The following is a 22,246-nucleotide window of genomic DNA, read 5'->3' on the forward strand; positions in this document are numbered from 1 at the left end:
ACATGTAAATACCACTCGACTAGTTTCCTTTCGTTGATAAATGTATCCAAACATCAATATATAACACTTACTTCATACATTTCGCAAACTAAATAAAAACAATTATAATTAATTTTATCTACTAATTCCACACTCTTTAACACACAAGTACACAACCATAAATAATTATTTAGCACAAAAAAATATAAATAATAAAATTATATTGGTTTAATCATTCGTCAGGTTCTTATTTGGGGTGGAAATCTCAAATTGGTCATCTTCTTTCTCGGCATCTCAATTAGGTACTTATTTTATAAAAATTGAAACAATTACATACCTGCCGTTAAATTGGGCCTAACGGCATTAATGTATGTTTGATGTGGCACGATGGACTATGTTTTTAATTGACGTGGGTGACATTAGTAGGTCTACGTGATTCTGACGTGCATATTTAATTTTTTTTAAAAAGAAATTGGAAAGAATGAATGAAATATTGGGAATTAATTGGGGATTCAATTTGATCGAATTAGAGATTGGGAGAACTTGGTTCTAACATTGTAGGGTTCGTGCAAACTTGGAATCAATTTCATAAATTGGGGAATCAATTTCATAAATTGGGGTATCAATTTGGAGATTTAGGGTTTAATCGTAATTGACGTTGAGGAGAGAAAGAGGTTTCAGGGGCTTTGTTACCAAAATAGGCAAAAATACATGATATATTACAAGAATAGGCAAATTCAATTCAAAATATCAAAATGGGGAAGTCGTGGGGGCCCAAAACGACTTCAAATGAAGAAGTCATGCCCCCCCTGCACGACTTCACACTGTTCATTTGACCAGTGGTGAAGTCGTGCACCCCTAAAATGACTTCTGGGTGTTGTAATCGATTACAAGATAGTGGTAATCGATTACACGTTGTTGAAATCGTGACCCCCCTACACGACTTCAGTTTAGTAGGCAAAAAAGCTTCTGTAATCGATTACCAGTGTTTTAATTGTGCAAGAACCACCCTGGTAAGCGATTACAAGCTTGTTGTAATCGATTACCAGTGTGTTTTGGTTGGTTTAAGAAAATTTCTATTGTGTTTTAAAGCATATTTTGAAGTTAATTATGTGTAATGATCTGAATTTTTGTAAGCACACATTGTTGTTGATTACATTGTGATGTATTGTTATGTATAGGAAGAGTAATTGATTTCATGTAAATCATAAGTCAAAATCATAAGACAAAATCATAAATGGCATTTGTAGTATTTTATTGAATTAAAAATGCATTACACATGAAGAAGCTTAAATTAAAAGAAAACGACACTACACATTGAAAGGCATCTAGGAAGATGACCGTGTGGACCAAAATGACGACGCAGATAGTCAATGTCGTGCTCCACATGCTCAACTCGAGCATCAATAGTATCAAACCGGTCACCCATGTTCAGCTCCAATTGTTCAAATCTTGCATTCATGCTTTCATTGAGTGTATTGAAGTTGTCCCCAACAAATGTTCGGAGATCGTTTATCCCCCTCATGACGTCATCAAATGAACTAGTTTGTTGTTGAACTAGTGGTGATGGTGGTTGTAGTTGAGGAGGTGGTTGATTTTGATGTTGAGGTGGAGGAGGATAATTTCTGTGAACCCATCTGTTGTCAACGTTTCTGGTCAATCCAAATGACTGGATCACTCCTCCTGATATTGTGTTATGCCTACTAGGTGGGACAGATATTTGATCCTCCAATTGAACCTGAAAATGTTCTAGGATCCGGGTGACCAAAGTTGGATATGGTAAAGGAGCACATGGCCTCAAAGCCTTCTTCATCCTATGTCGGATGAGACGGGTCCAGTTTATCTGCTTTGCCGTCATTATTATCCACATTATCAGAAGATCTTCCTCGGTTGCCTGTGCAAAGTTAGAAACGCGTGGAAACAAAACACGACATATAACATAATGTAATACTCTAGCCTCAGTTGTCATATTGCCGGCTAGAATTCTACTCATAGGAGGATTGTGTGGCAAACAAATTAATTGTCTGGCAACGTCTGCATTGTATTCATCGGCCCAATCCTCAAATAATTTACCCTCAAAGTTCAACCCAACAGAGGGAAGGTTGGCTATGGAAGCAAAAATGCTGGGTTTGATAATCATTTTCACATTGTTGACCTCAGTTTTCATTGTTCCATTATCAGAAAATTTGAGGTTACTATAAAAGACACGAACCAAATCAGGATAATAACGCACAACATCGCAGACAAAATCATCCAATTCCAAATTTTTGAGCATGCCAAAAAATTCAAAACTCTGACTTTCGAAATATTGGTCATCTAGGTATTTTGGCTCAATGATTTGACAGTCTTTATATAGCGAGAAATACCTTTCAGCTAGTGCAGGAGTGAAAAATTGAAGATTTTGGTTTGGAGCAGTCGGTGACGGTGGTGGTGAGGGTGAGGGTGAGCTTTCTGGGGGTGAAGGTTGACAGCGGCGACGTCCCCCAATTGTAGAAGATGAGCCCCTAACTCTTTGCCTCTTTGAAGATTCCGCCATTAGAGATTCCAATCGGTGCAAATTGAAGAGAATTGAAAGGAGAGTTAAAAAATGGTGTTTAGAAGTGGAACTTGTGGAATAGGACTTGATTTTTGAGGTTGGAGAGGAGGAGAAACTGTGTGGACGCGCTGCAACTGGAGTGGAAATGGTGTGTGTTCGTGAGGAAAGAGAGAAAGTTGAATTTATAGGGTAGGGTTTGGCTGGTAATCGATTACAGAAACCCTGTAATCGATTACCAGCGAATCTGGTAATGGATTACAGCAAAGCCTGTAATCCCTTACAGGGTCTATCTGGTAATTGATTAAAGTATGAATTGTAATCGATTACCAGTGTGTGGAGGAACAAAATTTGATTTCTTTGTTGCTGTAGTATTAATTGATTGCATTATATATTAAAATTGATTTATATATATATATATATATATATATATATATATATATATATATATATATATATATTTGTTTTGACATGATGTGCAATAATAACTAAAAAGGATAAAAGTTTGTTATGATATAAATTTTTGTCATTAATTAAGAAAATATAGACAAATTACATAATTATAAATAAATTGATGAGGCAATCTATCTATGTCCTCCAGTCCCACATGTTGGTCTTCGTCGTTGTCGTTGGCCTCGCCTTTGTTGTTGTTGTTGTAGTGTGGGACTCTGCGTGTGTTGGTCATCATCACTGGGATGACTTTCATTGGACTGTTGAAGGTATTGGAAATCAAGGATCGGTCGATACACGTTTTGTGACGAAGAAGCATGTTGGTATGAAGATGGTGGAGTCGTTGTCGAGGTTCCAAAATAATTGGAAGGACCTCCACTAAAAGATGATGCACCTTCACTGAACAGTGTTGATGGTGGAAAGGCGAAATAAGAGGTCTCAACCTGAGGATATGTTGATGTTGGTGGGATGTGTTGTTCGAACCTTGAATTCAGAGATGGATGTTGATAGTTGACATGGTCAGAAGCAGACCTTTGTGGATCATGATACGGTGGTGATGCACGGTATGCAGATTGCGGTTGGAACTGTTGTTCGTGCTCCATGTCATACTGCTTAAGACAATGTTTGATTGAAGATCACAAGATAATAACGCTTTCATAATTTAAAAGGTGGGGATATTGTAGTACCTCTTCGTCGGTTGAATCTTCTATGAGAGCAATATAGCGGATTGTATAAGTTATATACCATTGCATGTACTCGGATTCATCTCGCAAGTGACCAGTTTTTTGGAATGGAATACCGTTAAATACACGATTATGGCGGTCATTCCATAATGCAACCCACTGTTGATGGTGTTCTTGCCAATTCCAATCTGCGCATCCTCTCATATCCTGTTTATGTTCCTCATCTAGATTCATCGGTGGATGGTCGAAATCCAAATTGACGCATCACACGGTCTGATTGTTGGTATTCTACAACAGAGAAACATATCAGAGGCACAACTGCCCGACAAGTCGGGGGCACTTGGACTGGAATGATTTGACAAATGTCATGACGTCTGTACAGTGTCCATATAAACTGAAGTTTTGAAGTTTTTGGTTAAACACAAATTAAGCCAATTTTCAACAAAATATATACACCACTATTAAGTGCAGAGGGGAAAAATACCTGTCTAGGTGATAGGTCGTCTAATTTTTGACGAAATTGTTGCACAGTTGTATTGTCATGGAATATTGATTGTGTTGTTCGACACCATCTTTTCGCCAGGGGAAAAACTGAACCAGAAGCAATGTCTTGTTCTGTGACTTCGAGTAATTATGGGGAAATACATGTTATTCACTACAAGAAAACACGCAATTACATACGACCAAAATTCGTATGTAAGACCTAAAATCCGTATATAAAATAGTGTTACATACGGATTATATACGGACAAAAATCTGTATATAAAATGATCGTAAATAAATTATATATGGATATATCCGTATATAATTTATATACAGATATATCCGTATATAATTTATATACGGAAAAATCCATATATAATTTATATACGGAAAAATCTGTATATAATTTATATACAAAAAATCCGTATGTAATTTTTGTATATAATTACCTGTATATAATTATGTACAAATAAATCCGTATATAATTTCTATATAATTATATACGGATAATCCGTATGTAATCCATATATAACTTTATAGTTTTATAAAAAAAAATTAGATAATTCCACGTTTACACCTAATACCTAGAAATTTCATATAATTGATAAGAATCAAACATAACTGTTAAATTCCCATATTACAAATGTAACAAATTTACATATGATTGTGCTTGAATCAAATAATTAAAATATGAAAACTTTATTAGATAATTCTATAAATAGAACTAAAAAAATACAACTCTTATTCATAAAGACAATTACAAGAATTATTTTACATTTTGTAACGGTTTCCTGACCAAGTAAACACTAGCTCCTATAGCCTTCAGCAGTGCCTGAACCAAAAATTAACAAAAAGTTTAGTTGAAACACATTTCAATATATATGGACAAATAAAATATTTAAAGAAAATTTCAAAAACCATTAAAAGTTCTCTAACAGATGATGGCTTAGAATTAGGGGATAAAAAAGATCAATCAAATTGAACCCAAATCTCAGCAAATATCAAAAATCATTAAAAGTTCACTGACAAAATCTTCTTTAACTTCTACTATCCCAAACCACAAATCTCTACTTCCTTTCTCTTGAAATGCTACCAACAGGCTAACATGGTTGCTATAGTTGAAACATAAATAAATATAATATAAATATACCACTGGAAGGATTTCTACGCCCCTCAAAATTTGGATCATCACATACAATTGCTTCAAGTCCCATGAAAGCTTGCCACCAAAAATGTTCCAAACACCATTTGGACTCTGAAACAAATAAAAGTTGTTGATTTATATAAAAGCCACTTGATGGTCTTCATTATGAACTGTGACTTTAAAAAAATTGCCCCAAATTTCATACGCCAATGTAGTGCTAGATACAAAAATTGCATAATACTTAATATTAACAAATATGGGCATATATAGTAAACATTCACTAAAAAGTAAATGCCCAAAGGTTCTATAAGATGAGGTAGCGGAACCCACCTTGATTACAAGTTCCTCGAAGAAGCTTTCAAACATATCCCTCTTCTAAGATCACGTCTTAATGATAATAAACTAAAAAAAAAGCTTAGTATTCTGAAGTTGTATTAATGATTTAAAATGTGATTTAGGAGAAATCAATTAAAAACCCAAAATTTCAAAACAGAGCATACAAGAGTATAAGATATAATCAATGCTCAATAAATTGATGAAAATCAATGTGTAGTAAGATAAACACATATAATGCAAAAGTACTTTTGGAACTACTGTAAGGGATAAAATAATTAAATTCTAACAATTACATTCATCCCAAGCGAATATCTACATTCATATTTAGAAAGGCATTCTCCCTTTAAGTATTAAAACTAGTTATTGATTTTCGTTAAAACTTTATTAAAACTAATTTGGAAAACATTATACAAAGATACAGCTGAAGTTAAGACATTAAATTTTAGCAAAGGAAGTGGAAGACAAGTACTCAGTGGGATTTTATGAATTAAAAAAAATGTCCCTGCATGTTATCCTTTTATCCATTTAGCCAATATACAAATTTGAAATTAAATGATAATCCAAAATACTTCAAACTTAGGGAAATGCTTCCAGGTACAATATGAAAGATTTTTTTAAGAAAAGTCAAAACACATAAACACAAACTATGCAATGTATCATTGACTCTTAACCAACCCAAAGATCCATGGCAGGAAAATTGAACCCTTTTTTCAACTTTATAAAGAGTTGATCATCATAAATTTCATGAATAAATTCCTTGTAGATACCCAAAATAATGTTGTTAAACATGCCATTGTTCTAACGCATATCATCTTGCAAGAAAGGATATGGAATGTGTGAAAGTGTATGCGTGGCCATATATTATAAATGGTGTCATGATGCACACAAATTGGCTCTAAACACACATACACCTTCTTCCTCACCTCTTTGCTTGTTCTCTGCTTCAGCTTTCACAGAAAATTGTGCCCTCTTCTGTGATGTTGCAGGTTCTGCTCTCTCTGAAATCCTTTGTTGCAGATCTCACAAATGAACTTATTTATGGCCAGAAGGCTCTTGGGGGACAAGGCCATAACTTCAGCATCAGGGTCTGAATAAACACATTAAAATTCATATAATTAAAATGACTGCTTTCATCTCAACGAGTTCTAGAAATTTGAATAATTTAAAATACCTCCCAAGACTTCTACTAAACAGATTTAGGTCTTCTACAATTTTGCAAATTCATAAACTCCTAAACACACATATACAACCAATACGAACCAACATCATGAAGAAATCACACAAATGGACACACAAAGAAATAAAAGGGGAAAAAATTAAAAACAAGAAAGATGTTCCAGTCATCGCAACAACAATATATTCTACATAGATGCAAATAATGTCTCAAATTTAACTACATTTCAAACTTAAAGCATAGAAATCACTTTATGTAGATAATGAACCCTAAACCAAAACAGTATCACTGATTGATATGATGAAAACATTGATGATTCAATATTCCTCAATGTTCATACAACTAACTAACACATCCAGAGCATTGATTTCTTCATCTAGTAAAAGGATTGATGGATTCTTAACTATGGCACGAGGTATTGCAATCCTTTATTTCTGTCCCCCAGATAGTTCTATCCCCCTCTCACCAACCTGCAAAAGAAATTGAATATCATGTGAATTTCCTTAGTTCCACGATCCTACTAAACAATATTCTTAAAGGAGGAAAAGAAATTTCTTTATGCAGAGACAGTTGAATAAAATTGATAAAAACTGGCCTCGTGTCTTCTCCGCATTGCAAGCGATCTCGTGGCCTCGTGTCTTCTTCGCACTAACCCTAGACACAAATAGAAGAGGGAATTTGAAGGAGAACCAAATCAGAGATAGGACTAACAGAAACCCTAAATAGAGTAGGAACCCTAATCTGGACCGAAGGAACCCAAGAAAGGGAGAAAACTCAAAATGAACCGATTAATCGGTTCAAAAACGAGATTGAACGGTGGAAAAGAGTTTTCAATCGGAGGAAAAACTTTTAAATGGAGTAAAAGAGGATTTAATCGGTGAAACTTCAAGAAAAAGGTGAAAGGATGACGAAACCCTAGAAGGAGATGAAAATAATCGGTGGAAGAAATTTGTTGTTGAGTAGGCTGAGGCAACGAAGAAATATGAAATAAGATGATGAATTTGTGAAGAGAAAGGAAGCTTACGGTTGATGGTGAGCTCTCGAGAAGAAAATGCTCTTGCGGAAGAAGAACGCGAGAATGAAGTTGCTCTCTCCAATGCGCGAGAGAGAAAATGGACGTGGCTGATGATGGAGTCTGAATGAAGACGTGGGAAAGGAAGAACGCGTGGCTACAAGAAGGGAAACAAAAACATGTGAGGGTTTCTTCTATCTGAGGAAAGAAAGAAGAAAGGATTTGTGGGGTTTTTCTTTATCCGAAATGAAGGAAGAAGGAAGGGTCACTGAGTGAGTGAGGGATTCGTTCAGGAGAGTTGTACTTAGGGTTTTTTTTTTTTCAAAGCTACAAGAAGTTCCAGGTTTTTTCTAAATTTTTCTAGTTAATAATTAATTAAAAATCCGTATATAATATCCGTATGTAATATGTTTAATACATACAGATTAAAATCCGTATATAATAATCTGTATGTAAAATGCAATTTTCTTGTAGTGATTCTTTTTCATGCCCAGCATTGTAACAAGATCATGTACCCTCCGATATTGTCTTGGCCAGCCCTAGTCCCATGATCAAGGGCACGATACAAGCAGGAAAGCACTGCGGATGCCCAGCTATACTGTGAAATGTTCCGCAGGTCCGCCAAAAGGGGTAGATACATCAAATGCACCATGCTTGCAGATGTATCTGGCATCATGATGCTGCCAATAGCGTATTGTTCAATAACATGATCTCTGGCATCAGGAGGCAATTGGCGAAAAGTGTTATTCAGCCAAGACAACTTAATTCTGTTGCCCTTGACACTGTTCTCAGGAGGAACATCTCCTAGTAGTTGTTGACAAAAACATGTTAGAGGACCACTACACGACTTCATAAGGTGAAGTCGTGTACCCCCTCCACGACTTCACTTTTTCCAATTTTTAAAAATTTAAATCCTATTTAAAAAATTTTATTTTTTCAAATTTATATTATTCAAAAACTATATTATTTTTATACTTCTAAATACTACATTATTTATTTCTTAACAACAATAAAAACAAATTAGTCTCTCAACATCTATAACTAATACAAAAAACGTGTCATGAAAAGCTTATGATATATCAAAGCACACTGTAAATTACTTTATACGGACTCAAATAAATGTAATACTATACATAGCTTATAATTTACTGAATGCATGCAACCTTATATACATATCTGACACTACTATATTGTCCAGTACTCCCTACTTCGAACCGTAACACCCACTTACAGAAAGTAACATTCACACTTGAAACTTCATTATATATATGAGTCTTTCACCAATCCATCTTCTCATCCAAACTCCACTGCCAACAACTCTCATTCTACTCCAATATGATTCTTTCTCTCGCACATCTATAACCTTATGGCATCGGGGAACTTTCCACCATCTTCATCATCGCAAATCATCAACGAACAACCTTTGATATTAGATAATGTTGAGGAGTTCAGCACCGATGATGAATTAGACAACATACTTGAAGATGACAACAACGACGACCACATCACACAATCATCTGAACATGTCATTCCAGAGTTGAATGAAGGTATGCAATTCTAGTCAAAGGACGAAACTATTGCTGCAATCAAACATTATCACATAACCAACGGTTACAAATACACCGTCGTTGAATCGAAGCCCAACATTTATGTTATTCGTTGTGTGAAATATCACAACGGTTGTCAATGGCGTTTGAGGGCAGCTTATAGCAAAGTCCGTAAATATTGGGAAATAAAGAATATCGACGGACAACATTCGTGTTTCTCAACCATACTATCTCAAGATCATACAAATCTTGATAGTACTCACATTGCCGCGATTGTATCAAATTCAGTCCGGACAAACCCATCCATTCCAATCAAGAGTTTGATTGCAGATATTAAAGCTCGATTCGGATATTCTGTGTCATACAGAAAAGCTTGAATCGCAAAACAAAAGGCTCTTGCTATGGAGTTTGGAGACTGGGAAGACTCTTATAACCACATGCCGAGGTGGTTGCATGCCGTCAAGGATGCAAACCCAGGTACAATTTTACAATGCACTGGTTCTCCAGTGCAGATTGATGGACAAACCGACAATAATTGCTATATTATGGAAATAGTTTTCTGGTCTTTCGGTCCTTGCATAAAAGGATTCAAATACTGTAAACCCATTCTTCAAGTTGATGGTACATTTCTAACGGGTAAATATCATGGAACTTTGCTCACCGCCATAGCTCAAGATGACAATAGAAATCTTTTTCCATTAGCCTTTGCCATTGTAGAAGGTGAGACAAAGGAGGCCTTGATATGGTTCTTTCAACTACTTCAAGAACATGTTTGCCCTCAACAAAATATTTGCATCATCACTGATAGAGGAAAAGGTATCCTATCGGCCTTAAGATCGGAAGAAGTTGGTTAGGAATAAGACGGTTTGAACTTTGTTTATTGCATATGTCATCTAGCATCCAACTTCAACAACAAATTCAAAAATCATGACCTCAAAAAACAATTCATCAATTTAGGTACTACTACAAACATTTTTAATACACTTTTACTTTTATAATTTTGTAACATTATTCTAAACTTTAATTATTTATTACATCATTACAGCTTACGAGGTCAAGCAACCAACTGTCACGGCAAAAGTTACTGCACTAAGAAACCAATACCCACAACAAGTTGATTGGATAGATAAAATCCCATTAAAAAATGGTCTCAGGCTTTTGATGGAGGGAGAAGATATGGACATATGACTACTAATCTTGCTGAGTGCACCAACTCCATTTTAAAGGGAGCACGTTCATTACCAATATATGCTCTCATCAGAACAACATTTGAGAGGACACAATCATGGTTTGTTGAACGAGGATTAAAGGCGAACTATATGCTACAAGCAGGACACCAATTTCCTGAACAAATCACCGACATCATTAGGAAAAATCAACAACAATCCGCATTTTGTCATGTTCATCGCTACAATCGTGAAAATTCTGAATTTGATGTTCATGAAAATTCTGAATTTGATGTCTCCCATGTCATCATGTCATTGTTGTTTGTGCATTTTTGCATATCCCACTAACCCAAGTAATTGATCCAGTGTACAGTCTTAACAACATTTTCAAGGCATATGAAGTACAATTTCACCCAATCCAAAATCAAGATTATTCGTTTGCGTATACAGGTCCAAACTTCATACCAGATCCTAAAATGCGATGCAAGGCATCCGGAAGACCATCTACAAATAGGATTCATAATGAAATGGATCAATCCAATCCAGATAAGCCAAAAAAATGTTCTTACTGCCGCAACGAAGGTCATCATAGGGGAAATTGTCCATTTCGTCATTAGTTATTTCTTAATTTTACCATGGAGTTCTTATGGGCTAGGCTACCGAAAAGCAAATGCATTTTTGGTGATATGAGTAGTCAAATCAATTCCTTTAAGCTATCCTTCAACCGTATAGTCCCATACCTATACAGTCTCCAGATCCCTCTCATTCCGGTGTATGTTCGATTCGTCCATGTACCCCTTCCACCCGAAGCTGCCAGGAGCCGCTCCTTGTCTGTGCCCCCTGCACCATGCTTCTTGCACCGACGTCACTCCCCGCCCTCGTCTCCGTGCCCGGGTGTCACATGCCCACCAGCTTTTGCTCTGGTTCGTCCTCGAACCACACCGTACTGGGAGAGGCTAGGCTCTGATACCATCTGTAACGCCCCGACAACTCAGAGGGACCATCGACTGCCCCCACAGATCACCACCAGGCTTTCCAGTGTGCTTTGTCCTCACTCGCACACTTTCTGGGAAAACTTCCCAGAAGGTCACCCATCCCAGAATTTCTCCAAGCTAAGCACGCTTAACCATGGAGTTCTTATGGGCTAGGCTACCGAAAAGCAAATGCATTTTTGGTTATATGAGTAGTCAAATCAATTCCTTTAAGCTATCCTTCAACCGTATAGTCCCATACCTATACAGTCTCCAGATCCCTCTCATTCCGGTGTATGTTCGATTCGTCCATGTACCCCTTCCACCCGAAGCTGCCAGGAGCCGCTCCTTGTCTGTGCCCCCTGCACCATGCTTCTTGCACCGGCGTCACTCCCCGCCCTCGTCTCCGTGCCCGGGTGTCACATTCTCGATTATAACATATTCCTAATTGGGTTAGTGGCAAAAATAAGGTTCTTCATTTTTATGATTGTTAGATTGCTGCTGATTGTCGAGAACTGTACTTGAAGTGTCATTCTTTCAACAACAAGTTCAAAAATCATTTAGAGCGTATTCTTTACACATGGTTAGATTAGATACTACTGATATCATGTTTCTATGTGTGATTTCATTTTGAGCTATTCTTTGTTGTGAATTTTTTTGAGGTGAAATAAAGCTTTAAGATTTCTCTATATTTAGGTAGCATTTGATACTGATTATGTGTTGTAGAGAATGAAATCTTTGACTTTTTTTATCAGTGGTCATACTAGCTCTAGAGGTGAAATAAAGCTTTAAGCTTTCACTATATTTAGGTAGCATTTGATACTGATTATGTGTTGTAGAGAATGAAATCTTTGACTTTTTTATCAGTGGTCATACTAGCTCTAGAGGCCTGATTTCCAAGAATTGGTAATGTTCCTTCAACACCTTCCAACTAAGAATTGGACGCAGCAGGAGCTCGAGATGGTACTTTCTCGTACGTTTATGTGGCACAACATGTTCAACAGTTGTCCAAGCCATTTAGCTAACTAAGCAAGGAAGCAGATGTAATTTTTCTGTATTTAGTCTTGTTTCAGAGACTCCACAAGTTGTTGCATACTTTGACTTTTGCTATTAGTAATCTATAAAAATAACAAGTTCAAGAATTATCTTAGTCAAGCAATACAAGTGGAACTTAATTTGCAATTAATTTATCGAAATCACATCTTCGAAACTTACATGCAGCTGTACTTTCTTGTATATACCACGTATAAGAGTTTACAATTTTAAGGTAAAATAATGTAAATAACAAAGTGTAAAAGGTGAAACTAATAAACATTACAATTACAATATCTTGAGACTTTTTCAAGTCAAATACAAATTTATTGAGAGTTTCTTTGACTATGTAATTGCATTGTTTTCATCTACAAAATCCCCTTGTTTTATCAAGGAACTCCACATAGTTAAGACAATCATGTTTAAAAGAATCCACTAATTGGTGATGTTGCTGTTGTCTGTTTCTTTCTAAATTATTGATGTTGTTGTTGTCCGTTTCTTTCTAAATTTGTAATCAGTACAATGAAAATGAACTTGTCGGTGGAACAACCCCATTCCTTCATGAACTCGTATATCTTCATCGCCTCCTCTGTCATCCCGGCTGGCAAATACGCCTCAATCATCTCACTGCACATCCTCGTGGCCAAATTCAATCCCTCCTCCAAAAATTCAGAGAATAACTCCTTTGCATGTCGATTTTCTTGTTCCTTCCGAGCAACAAAATCTTATTTCTTGAACTTAGGACAGTCCCAAAATTGTTGGCCTTTAATCTTACCTATTCTTGCATTAAGGTTTTTGCTTCTGCCACCTAGTGCATGACAAAGAATAACACGAATGGCCATCAAAGTAGGAGAAGAAGAACACCCCCCTCGAAGAAGAAGAACATAACAAAGTTATCCCCTTTTATTAGGGATTTATAAAAAATTGAAATTTTCTCAATTTTTCCCAACTTTTTAATTTTAAAACAATCAAATCCACATCATTTCCAACATGTGTCAGCCACGTCAATTGAAAACATATTACACCATGCCACGTCAAAGTTACATTAACGTTATTGGGCTCAATTTAACGGCAGGAGTCTAATTGTTGCAATTTTCACAAAATAAGGACCCAATTGAGACGCCGAAAAAGAAGAGGATCAATTTGAGATTCCCATCCAAAAATGAGACCTGCCGAATGATTAAACCAAATATATTCTATTTTACATTTTCTACGGGTCTTACAATTTTGGCTCAGTTATTGCGTAGAGTAACATAGTGGTACTCGGTTGGAATAATTTTGGATTGAATAGGGAGTAGACAACTATGTGTGTGAGTCATTTATGAGTCGTGAGATACTTAGAGGGTTATTCTTGATTTGTTCAAGAGTAGGAAGTGATCTAGTATGGTTGACAGTGATACCCTTAAAGTTAGGGTCTCTTTCGCCTGTGCGAGGCTGTGGAAAGAGGTTATGTTTTGAGTTTATCTTCTGGTTATACTTTTTTAATTTGGGTTTGTACCTTTCCTCTTTCGAGAGGGTAAAAAGGTAGTCACATTTCCTCTTGTGATGGGGTAGAAATGTTATCTCTTTGGCTTTAAGAGACAATAGAAGAGATGGGTCTCTTCGTCCATGAATTGTGGTAGAAGGGACTGGGATTCAAGTGTCGTCTTTTCCTCTTGCGAGGTGTAGAAAAGGATGGATGTCTCTCCCTTAGGGTTCCGGCTCATGCTGAGTTTAGAGCTGGTGTGAGTAGCTTGTAGAGTAAGGGAGATAGGTCCAAAGCTTTAGTGGAGGACCACATGACTTATCCTGTTTTAGTAAATAGGAATTGTGAGGTGAAGGTTGGAAGAAGACTTACATTTGTAGAAATGGTTAGTATTGGCACGGGTTGCCACTAAAGGACATGTTATGGAAAGCTAATGGGTTGGTCATGATTCTTTTTAAGGGAATGTATGTATTTTTATTGTATTGCTTGTTATAGTCTTATGTGTTGATGTTATTTGGGGTGATAGGATTTTGGTAGGGACTAATTGACTGAGATGTAAATGATGTATTAGTGAATTGATGTTTATTTGGTTAGCTCACTCATGCTTGTTTGTATATGTATGGTGTATGTGTGTGTGGCGATGATCGTATAACGTTGGTGTTATACAAGAGCATATGCAGATATGCTCGATGTTGGATAGATGTTCGAGAGATGGTACAAAGCAGGGATTTTATAAAGTCTACGTGGTTATTTCTTTTAAGGAAGTTTGCAGATTTATGTATTTTCATACATTTGAATTTAAATATTGGTGTTGTAAAAATTAATTGGATTCAATTTATTTGAGAAATTATTTTCGGTTACGAAATTTTTAATTTTAGCGTGTTTTAGTAACGCCTATAAAATTTGGGGTGTTACATATTCTACATGCATTAAATATTTTGAACGTTGATTAGCGTTAGGCCATATTTGCCAAATATTTTATCATTTGTCATTTCATTAATAAATGCATCGTTTAGTAAAACATTCAAAATTATATGTTTTATCAAAAGTTGCATGTAAATGATAGCGTTTAGCTGTTTTTGTTAGACAATACATTTTATAAGACACTTGCTTGAATTAACATTGTTTTGAATAAAACATATTTTAAGCTTCAGTGTTAACATAGAGATAGACAATTTTGTTCATAAAATGCTTGATTGTAAGATGTTGTCTACTTAGATGTTTAGGTGTTGTTTGTTACCCATATCGTCTACTAGATTATTCATTAAGAAAGATGCTCCATTTTATTAGAAGTTGTTTATAAAACTTTGTTCATCAAACAATATAGTCTAGAAGACGTTATTATAAGCTTGTTTTCATCTATAAAAGATGGTCTAAAATATTTTTCTTTCAAACGCTATTTCTTTAAAACAACATTTCATACCAAGCAATATTTCGCTTAATGTTTTTATTAAACTTCAACACCTGAGTTGCTAGATGGTATAGTGTTTGAACGATTTTGTCTTAACATTTTATGTTTTGCACCATCTTATTTGGATCAAAATTAGATAACTACGCAAGAAGAGATTGAGAAAAGCAAAAACAAACACCTTAACCTAAGCTTTAATTACCAAACGTTTTTATTATTAACAAGAAGAGATTGAGAAAAGCTTCTATTTCACTTTTCACAACACTTATTTTACTATTAATACTTTAAGTCACTTTATATTTGGTTATTTTATTTTAACATTTGCGAACACTTCAAATGCAGTTCTAATTTGGTTGTCTTAAAAATGGTTGAAATCATTTTGTATATAATTTTGTGTTGTTTACTTTCAATATTTTTAAAACCACTTTATATGCACTTTTAATTTGGATATTTAATATTTTAGAACCACTTTTGATGCACTTCTAATTTATTTATTTTTAATATTTTAAATCACCTTGGTTCCAACGTACGTTTAAATGCTATGTATTGTATGCAAAATGGCCGCTTTTCATTCATGTGATTTAAGGTATATGCAAAATGAGAAATTTTGAAAAGTTTGTTGATCTGACTCACATTCCTTCTATTAAGAATCTTATTATAGTAGGGATTGGGATGGTTGGTAATCTCTACAAAGGTGATGGATAATAATATTGATGAGTTTGTTGTTTTGAAGACTTTTAATATCAATATTCATGTTAGCAAAGCTTCTAAAATTTTTAGGGCGGAAATCCTGGTTTTGCAACTTCTCCTAGTATTTTCAGAGGCAACAAAGGGGAACTGTCGCAACCGGAATCGCGACGGGACGACGATCCAATAAAAAGAAGAGATATTGAAAAGAAATTTTGGAGTCGCCACCATAGTTTATTCTGGAAAACTACGGAAAAACCATAAAATGATAAGGCATGGTCAAATTGAACCAGATTCTTGGTTCGGGAGTCGGTTACGTGTAGGGAAGGTATTAGCACCCTACAACGCCTGCCCTAAGGCAGTACCTTTAACTAAATGTGCGAATGTGGATGTGGTTTTCAAAGTATTTAACTTCCCCTTAAAATAAAACTCTAAAGAAACAAACAATATATTTTTTTAGTTTTTTGGGCCCGACAAGGATTCACCTTGCTCCTACGTATTCTCATTCAGAATGAGAAATCAGGGTTCCGTAGTTCATTTGAAAACTGTTTGAGATGTTTGTTTGGAAATTTGTTTGAGAACTTTGTTTTGACATGATTTGGATTTTTGGGAGAGTGAGCCTGACAAGGACTGGCCTTGCTCCTACGTATCTCCACTTTTAATGGAGAATCAAGGATCACGTAGTTCTGCAGAGGCGATATTGTTTGTTGTTTGAAAAGTAGATGTTTTTAGTTTTTGAAGATTTTTTATGTTTTTGGTATTTTCATAGTATTATTTATTTTTTTTGCGTAATGAGTACTAGGCTGATGCGTACGATCGCACGAGCACTCACACGGCTTTTTTCCTCTTATTGTTTTGCGTAATGAGTACTAGGCTGATGCGTACGATCGCACGAGCACTCACACGGCTTTTTATTTTTTATTGTTTTGCGTAATGAGTACTAGGCTGATGCGTACGATCGCACGAGCACTCACACGGCTTTTTATTTTTTTTTTATATTTGGGCAATAAGTACTAGGCTGATGCGTACGATCGCACGAGTACTCATACCGAGATTTATTATATTAAATGTTTTTTAAAGTTTTGTATATTTTTTATTATTTATTACTTTTTCCCTTTTTTGAAATAAAACGAAATGAACAAATTCACTAAAACAAAGGGGTGGGGGTATCTTACAAGGGGTTACATCAGTAAAAACTAATAACCAAACAAATAATAAAGAAACAAAAGCCTAAAAATAAAACAAGAGAAACAAATCAGAGATGTAGAGATAAAACTAGGAGTGACATGTGAAATTGAAGCTCCTCTGTTTGGGCCAAAATCCCCTCTTTTGTCTTTGTATCCGCCAGGGGTGTCAAGATAAAACTGGAGGTGCATTGAGTATCTAGTTGTTCGGCCCAATTGCTTTTTTATATTTGTTTGCAGAAATTGATGGGTTTAAACCCAAATGGAAGGAGGTGTAAAGATGAAAACTGAGTGCTCAAAACCGAGTGCAGGGAATACGAACGCTGGAGGAGACCGAACGTTCAAAAGAGAAACCGAGTGTCCAAGTGATGACCGAACGCTCATTAAACAATAAAAACCGAACGCTCAATAAACAATATAAAAACCGAACGCTCACTAACACATAACACTTCAAAACCGAACGTTCACTAACACAAACATGACCGAACGCTATTTGCTGAACACCACAATGGGACGAACGTGCAAAGCCAAACGCTAAAGACATATATCATTGAGCCCGAACGTTTGTCAAAACATTATGACCGAACGGTTGAAGATGAGGACGAACGTCCTAACACAACGAAAAGTCGAACGGTTAAACAGTGCAAAGGACGAACGGTCACTGTTTGGACGAGCGGCCACAGTAACAGACGAACGGTCACTGTTTGGACGAGCGGCCACAGTAACAGTGGGGAAGGACGAACGACCACTGTTTGCACGAGCGCGAGATCATAGGGGACGAACGTCTGATCCTTTTTTTATATTTTTTTATTATATATTTTTTTCTTTTTATATACACACATTTTTTAATTTTTCCCTTTATGAGGGTAAAACAATAAAACAAATTATTTAGTCAATCCGGACGAAATTGAGTGTTGACAGCTGCCCCTCTTTACTTAGATTTTTACTAGATCATATGATAAACAATGTTTTCATATTATCAGAGTAAAAGATAAGTAAAGATAGAAATACTAATTTCGTTCGGATTTCAATGAAAAGGAACCAGGATTAAACATGGGATTTTTTCATTTCATTTTTTTTTTGTTGTTTTTTTTTTTTTTTGAAAGAGATTAAGTGAATGAGAAATTTGAATTTGATTGGGTTCGACCATTGCCATGCAGAGGGTCATTTTGAAAAATTAAAATTTGGACTTGACCATTGCCACGCAGAGGGTCATTTGAGAAAATTAAAAATATGTACCTGACCATTGCCATGCAGAGGGTCATTTGAAAAAGTAAAAATATGTACCTGACCATTGCCATGCAGAGGGTCGTTTGAAAAAGTAAAAATGGGCTCGACCATTGTCTTACAGAGGGCCGAGATACCAATGGCAAAAAACAAAATTGGGCTCGACCATTGTCTTACAGAGGGCCGAGATACCAATGGCAAAAAGCAAAATTGGGCTCGACCATTGTCTTACAGAGGGCCGAGATACCAATGGCAAAAAGCAAAATTGGGCTCGACCATTGTCTCACAGAGGGCCGAGATACCAATGACAGAAAGTAAAATTGGGCTTGACCATTGTCTTACAGAGGGCCAAGATACCAATGACATAAAGTAAAATTGGGCTTGACCATTGTCTTACAGAGGGCCAAGATACCAATGACAGAAAGTAAAATTGGGCTTGACCATTGTCTTACAGAGGGCCAAGATACCAATGAAAAAAAACAAAAATTGGGCTCGACCATTGTCTCACAGAGGGCCGAGATACCAATGACAGAAATTAAAATTGGGCTCGACCATTGTCTTACAGAGGGCCGAGATACCAATGACAGAAAGCAAAATTGGGCTCGACCATTGTCTTACAGAGGGCCGAGATACCAATGGCAAAAAGCAAAATTGGGCTCGACCATTGTCTTACAGAGGGCCGAGATACCAATGACAGAAAGTAAAATTGGGCTTGACCATTGTCTTACAGAGGGCCAAGATACCAATGACAGAAAGTAAAATTGGGCTTGACCATTGTCTTACAGAGGGCCAAGATACCAATGAAAAAAAACAAAAATTGGGCTCGACCATTGTCTCACAGAGGGCCGAGATACCAATGACAGAAATTAAAATTGGGCTCGACCATTGTCTTACAGAGGGCCGAGATACCAATGACAGAAAGCAAAATTGGGCTCGACCATTGTCTTACAGAGGGCCGAGATACCAATGGCAAAAAGCAAAATTGGGCTCGACCATTGTCTTACAGAGGGCCGAGATACCAATGACAGAAAGTAAAATTGGGCTTGACCATTGTCTTACAGAGGGCCAAGATACCAATGACAGAAAGTAAAATTGGGCTTGACCATTGTCTTACAGAGGGCCAAGATACCAATGAAAAAAAACAAAAATTGGGCTCGACCATTGTCTCACAGAGGGCCAAGATACCAATGACAGAAATTAAAATTGGGCTCGACCATTGTCTTACAGAGGGCCGAGATACCAATGACAGAAAGCAAAATTGGGCTCGACCATTGTCTTATAGAGGGCCGAGATACCAATGGCAAAAAGTAAAATTGGTTGATTGTTTTGAAAATTGAAATTTTTGAATTTGTTGAAATTTTGAGAACCTTTTTGATTTTGATTTTGATTTTGAAATTAAGAAACAAGGTGTTGCATTTTTGTACAAGTATATGGAATCTTGATATGCAAGAGAAACTTGGTTGATGAAAATTTTGAAATTTGGAGAAGAAAAGTTTGATGAATGTTGATTTTTTTTGTCTTTTTGAAGGAAGAAAATTTGATGAATATACATGGAGGCAAATTCAAAGTTGATGAAAATATGTACATGATGTATTGGAATATTATGAACCTATGACATATTTTTTTCGAGAGTCAATTTGTTTCCTTTGAAATCATCCAATTTATGACGATCTAGACTTCCAATTTCTTTTCAATGGACGTCCAAATTCTAAAGTCAACTGTGCAAAATGAAGCTTGTGTGCCACGGATTTCTTGACGAGATACTAGTGTGTACATGCTTGATATCAGGGGTTGGAAAAATATGTGGAGGATGATTGGAAGGATTTGGAGAGTACCGGGTTGGCTACTTGAGCCTTCTACTCCTTAAAACGGCTACAAAGGCCAATGTGAGGTAGTAGATACCCAGAAGCTACTCTAGAACATGGTAAAAGTATTGGTATGGACAAATGTATCTGTGAATTGTGAGGGAATAGGTCAGGAATCAGGGAGTGAGAAAATCATGTGGGATTTGCAAATTGCCCCAATTTTGGTGGTTTTTAGATCTTTGAAGTTCGGGGCGAACCAAAATCATGCAAGGCCCAACAAGGGATGCCCCAGTCTTTGTATGAGCTTTGAATGTTCAGATGAAAAAAATTTGAGATTTAACAAAGTTGCTCAATACTCTGAATGGGTCGAAACATATCAAAAAATGTTGCCTTGGTTTTGGGTATGAGTCAATTAAGCGAGGTTCAACAAAAGGTTTCCCCCCATTTTGGGTTCACGAATGATAAGATGGACTCAAATCATACAAAGCCCCAAAATGTCTGCCCCTGTTTTGAGGGTGGATCCATGAATTTCAGTACGGAAAAATCTGAGAGGCCCAACAAGGGATGCCCCGGTCTTGGTACGAACTGAATATACAGATGAAACAAATGTGAGACTAACAAAGTTGACCATATCTTGGAAGGGCCAAAACACATGAAATAAAGTGGCCCAAAATTGTCCCCTAGTTTGGGAATTGGGGGAAAAGTTTGAATGGGATTTGTATGTGTTCATGAATTTGTGATGGATATGGAAAGGATTGGCTTGAAAAAATTGCCCCAGTTGGCTTGATTTTCCTTTGTATAATCTTGATTAACAGGGAGTTCCCTTCTTCCGAGGACATTTTTCTTTTTTTTTCATTATTTTTTTTAATTGCATTGTTAGTCATTTTGTCTTGCCTCAAAATTAAGCTTTATGAAAATTTAAGCAACCATTATTCAATCTGTGTGGACTTTTATTGGGCTTGTAATGTGGCTTGGGCTAAAGGGTGTTGAAAGAAAGGATATAAAGGCTCAAATAAATTTTTGTGGGTATTTTTTTTTGAAAAAACAAGGGTTACCATCTATACTTTGTATCAGTTATTCGTCAAAACTGTTTTGACTACTTTGCCCTTTCTCAAATTTCATTCTTTGCTTGCCATCACTTTGTGATTCTTTGTATTTTTGCTTCACTTTTGAGGAATTTTCTTCATTTGATCACTGAATGTGTTCCTCTTGCAATTTGAGTCGACTTCTACCGTGATGGTAACCCTTGTTTGGGTAAAATTTTGAAAAGAAATTTCTTATTGGCTCAAATTGGGTATCAAAGGATATATTTTTGTTTTTTTTTTTTGGATGAAGAAAGATGGCCACACATCATTTCAAATTTTGGTTGCTTTATTTTCAAAAGATTAATTAAGAGACAAAGACTAAATGATCTCAACAGAGTCATTTTTCATTTTTTTTTCATTTTTTTTTATTTTTCATTTTTTAACGGATTCCAGGATCTCCCAAATGAAAGCAGTGGAGGTAACGGAAAATCTGCCCTAGTGTAAAACTTGGTGTCAATTATTTGGGCTCAAGAACATGATTGGGTCAATCTTTGGTTTGGCGAAGGCTGAAGGATGATGTTTTCAAGCAATGCACACACAGATATCTCTTAAGAATATGTGACTCAAACATTTGACTACAGGAGATTATGACATCCATTACATTTTTTTTTGAAATCTCATAAAATGGATGATTTGCATCGAAAACAAAATGACTCAACTTTTGCGTATTTTTGGTTTTATGCATGAAGAAAAGTAAAATGAAATGAAAATGATGATACTAGTTGAAAAACAATTTTTTTTTGTTTGAAAATCGGGCTTCGCGGACCAGCCTGGAAACTGGACCTTGTGAGCCATTGGGGAAAATGAGATTTTTTGGAATCTGGGCCTTGCGGGTCAGTATGGAAACTGAGCTTTGCAGACCAGCATGGGAAATG

The 22,246-nt window shown here is 36.1% G+C and overlaps 1 protein-coding gene, 1 long non-coding RNA gene and 1 pseudogene across 6 annotated transcripts; 1 reads left to right on the forward strand and 2 right to left on the reverse strand.

The window, feature by feature from the left end:
• Window positions 1-2,988: 2,988 nt before the first annotated feature.
• LOC108342622 (uncharacterized) lies at window positions 2,989-4,310 on the reverse strand. Of its 3 annotated transcripts, none has more exons than XM_052879293.1 (3): window positions 4,130-4,310; window positions 3,649-3,933; window positions 2,989-3,573 (listed from the first exon to the last, which is right to left on the reverse strand). In XM_052879293.1, the coding sequence occupies exons 2-3, from the start codon at window positions 3,877-3,879 to the stop codon at window positions 3,097-3,099; spliced, it is 708 nt and encodes a 235-aa protein (XP_052735253.1). In that variant the 5' UTR covers window positions 3,880-3,933; window positions 4,130-4,310; the 3' UTR covers window positions 2,989-3,096. The 3 variants fall into 3 exon arrangements, with proteins under 3 accessions (XP_052735253.1, XP_017435905.1, XP_017435908.1); XM_017580416.2 differs by having other exon boundaries at window positions 3,649-4,039; XM_017580419.2 differs by having other exon boundaries at window positions 2,993-3,570; window positions 3,649-4,039.
• Window positions 4,311-4,808: 498 nt separating this feature from the next.
• LOC108342016 (uncharacterized) lies at window positions 4,809-8,093 on the reverse strand. 3 transcript variants are annotated; one of them, XR_008249954.1, is made up of 6 exons: window positions 7,807-8,093; window positions 7,187-7,252; window positions 6,532-6,695; window positions 5,603-5,659; window positions 5,279-5,383; window positions 4,809-4,960 (listed from the first exon to the last, which is right to left on the reverse strand). It is a non-coding gene; the product is annotated as an uncharacterized LOC108342016 (long non-coding RNA). The 3 variants fall into 3 exon arrangements; XR_008249953.1 differs by having other exon boundaries at window positions 5,603-5,674; window positions 7,807-8,092; XR_008249952.1 differs by lacking the exon at window positions 5,603-5,659 and having other exon boundaries at window positions 7,807-8,088.
• Window positions 8,094-9,160: 1,067 nt separating this feature from the next.
• Window positions 9,161-10,529, forward strand: LOC128197474 (uncharacterized; annotated as a pseudogene).
• Window positions 10,530-22,246: the final 11,717 nt, after the last annotated feature.

This window comes from Vigna angularis, chromosome 6, assembly GCF_016808095.1.
Source record: "Vigna angularis cultivar LongXiaoDou No.4 chromosome 6, ASM1680809v1, whole genome shotgun sequence".
NCBI lineage: Eukaryota > Viridiplantae > Streptophyta > Magnoliopsida > Fabales > Fabaceae > Vigna > Vigna angularis.

What these genes read in the sequence shown, in the direction of transcription:
- LOC108342622 (XM_052879293.1), bottom strand. Translation starts at nt 3,879, where the DNA reads ATGAATCTAGATGAGGAACATAAACAGGATATGAGAGGATGCGCAGAT. An exon ending in AAGATTCAACCGACGAAGAG is followed by an intron (nt 3,574 to 3,648) that starts GTACTACAATAT and finishes CATTGTCTTAAG; the next exon opens with CAGTATGACATGGAGCACGA.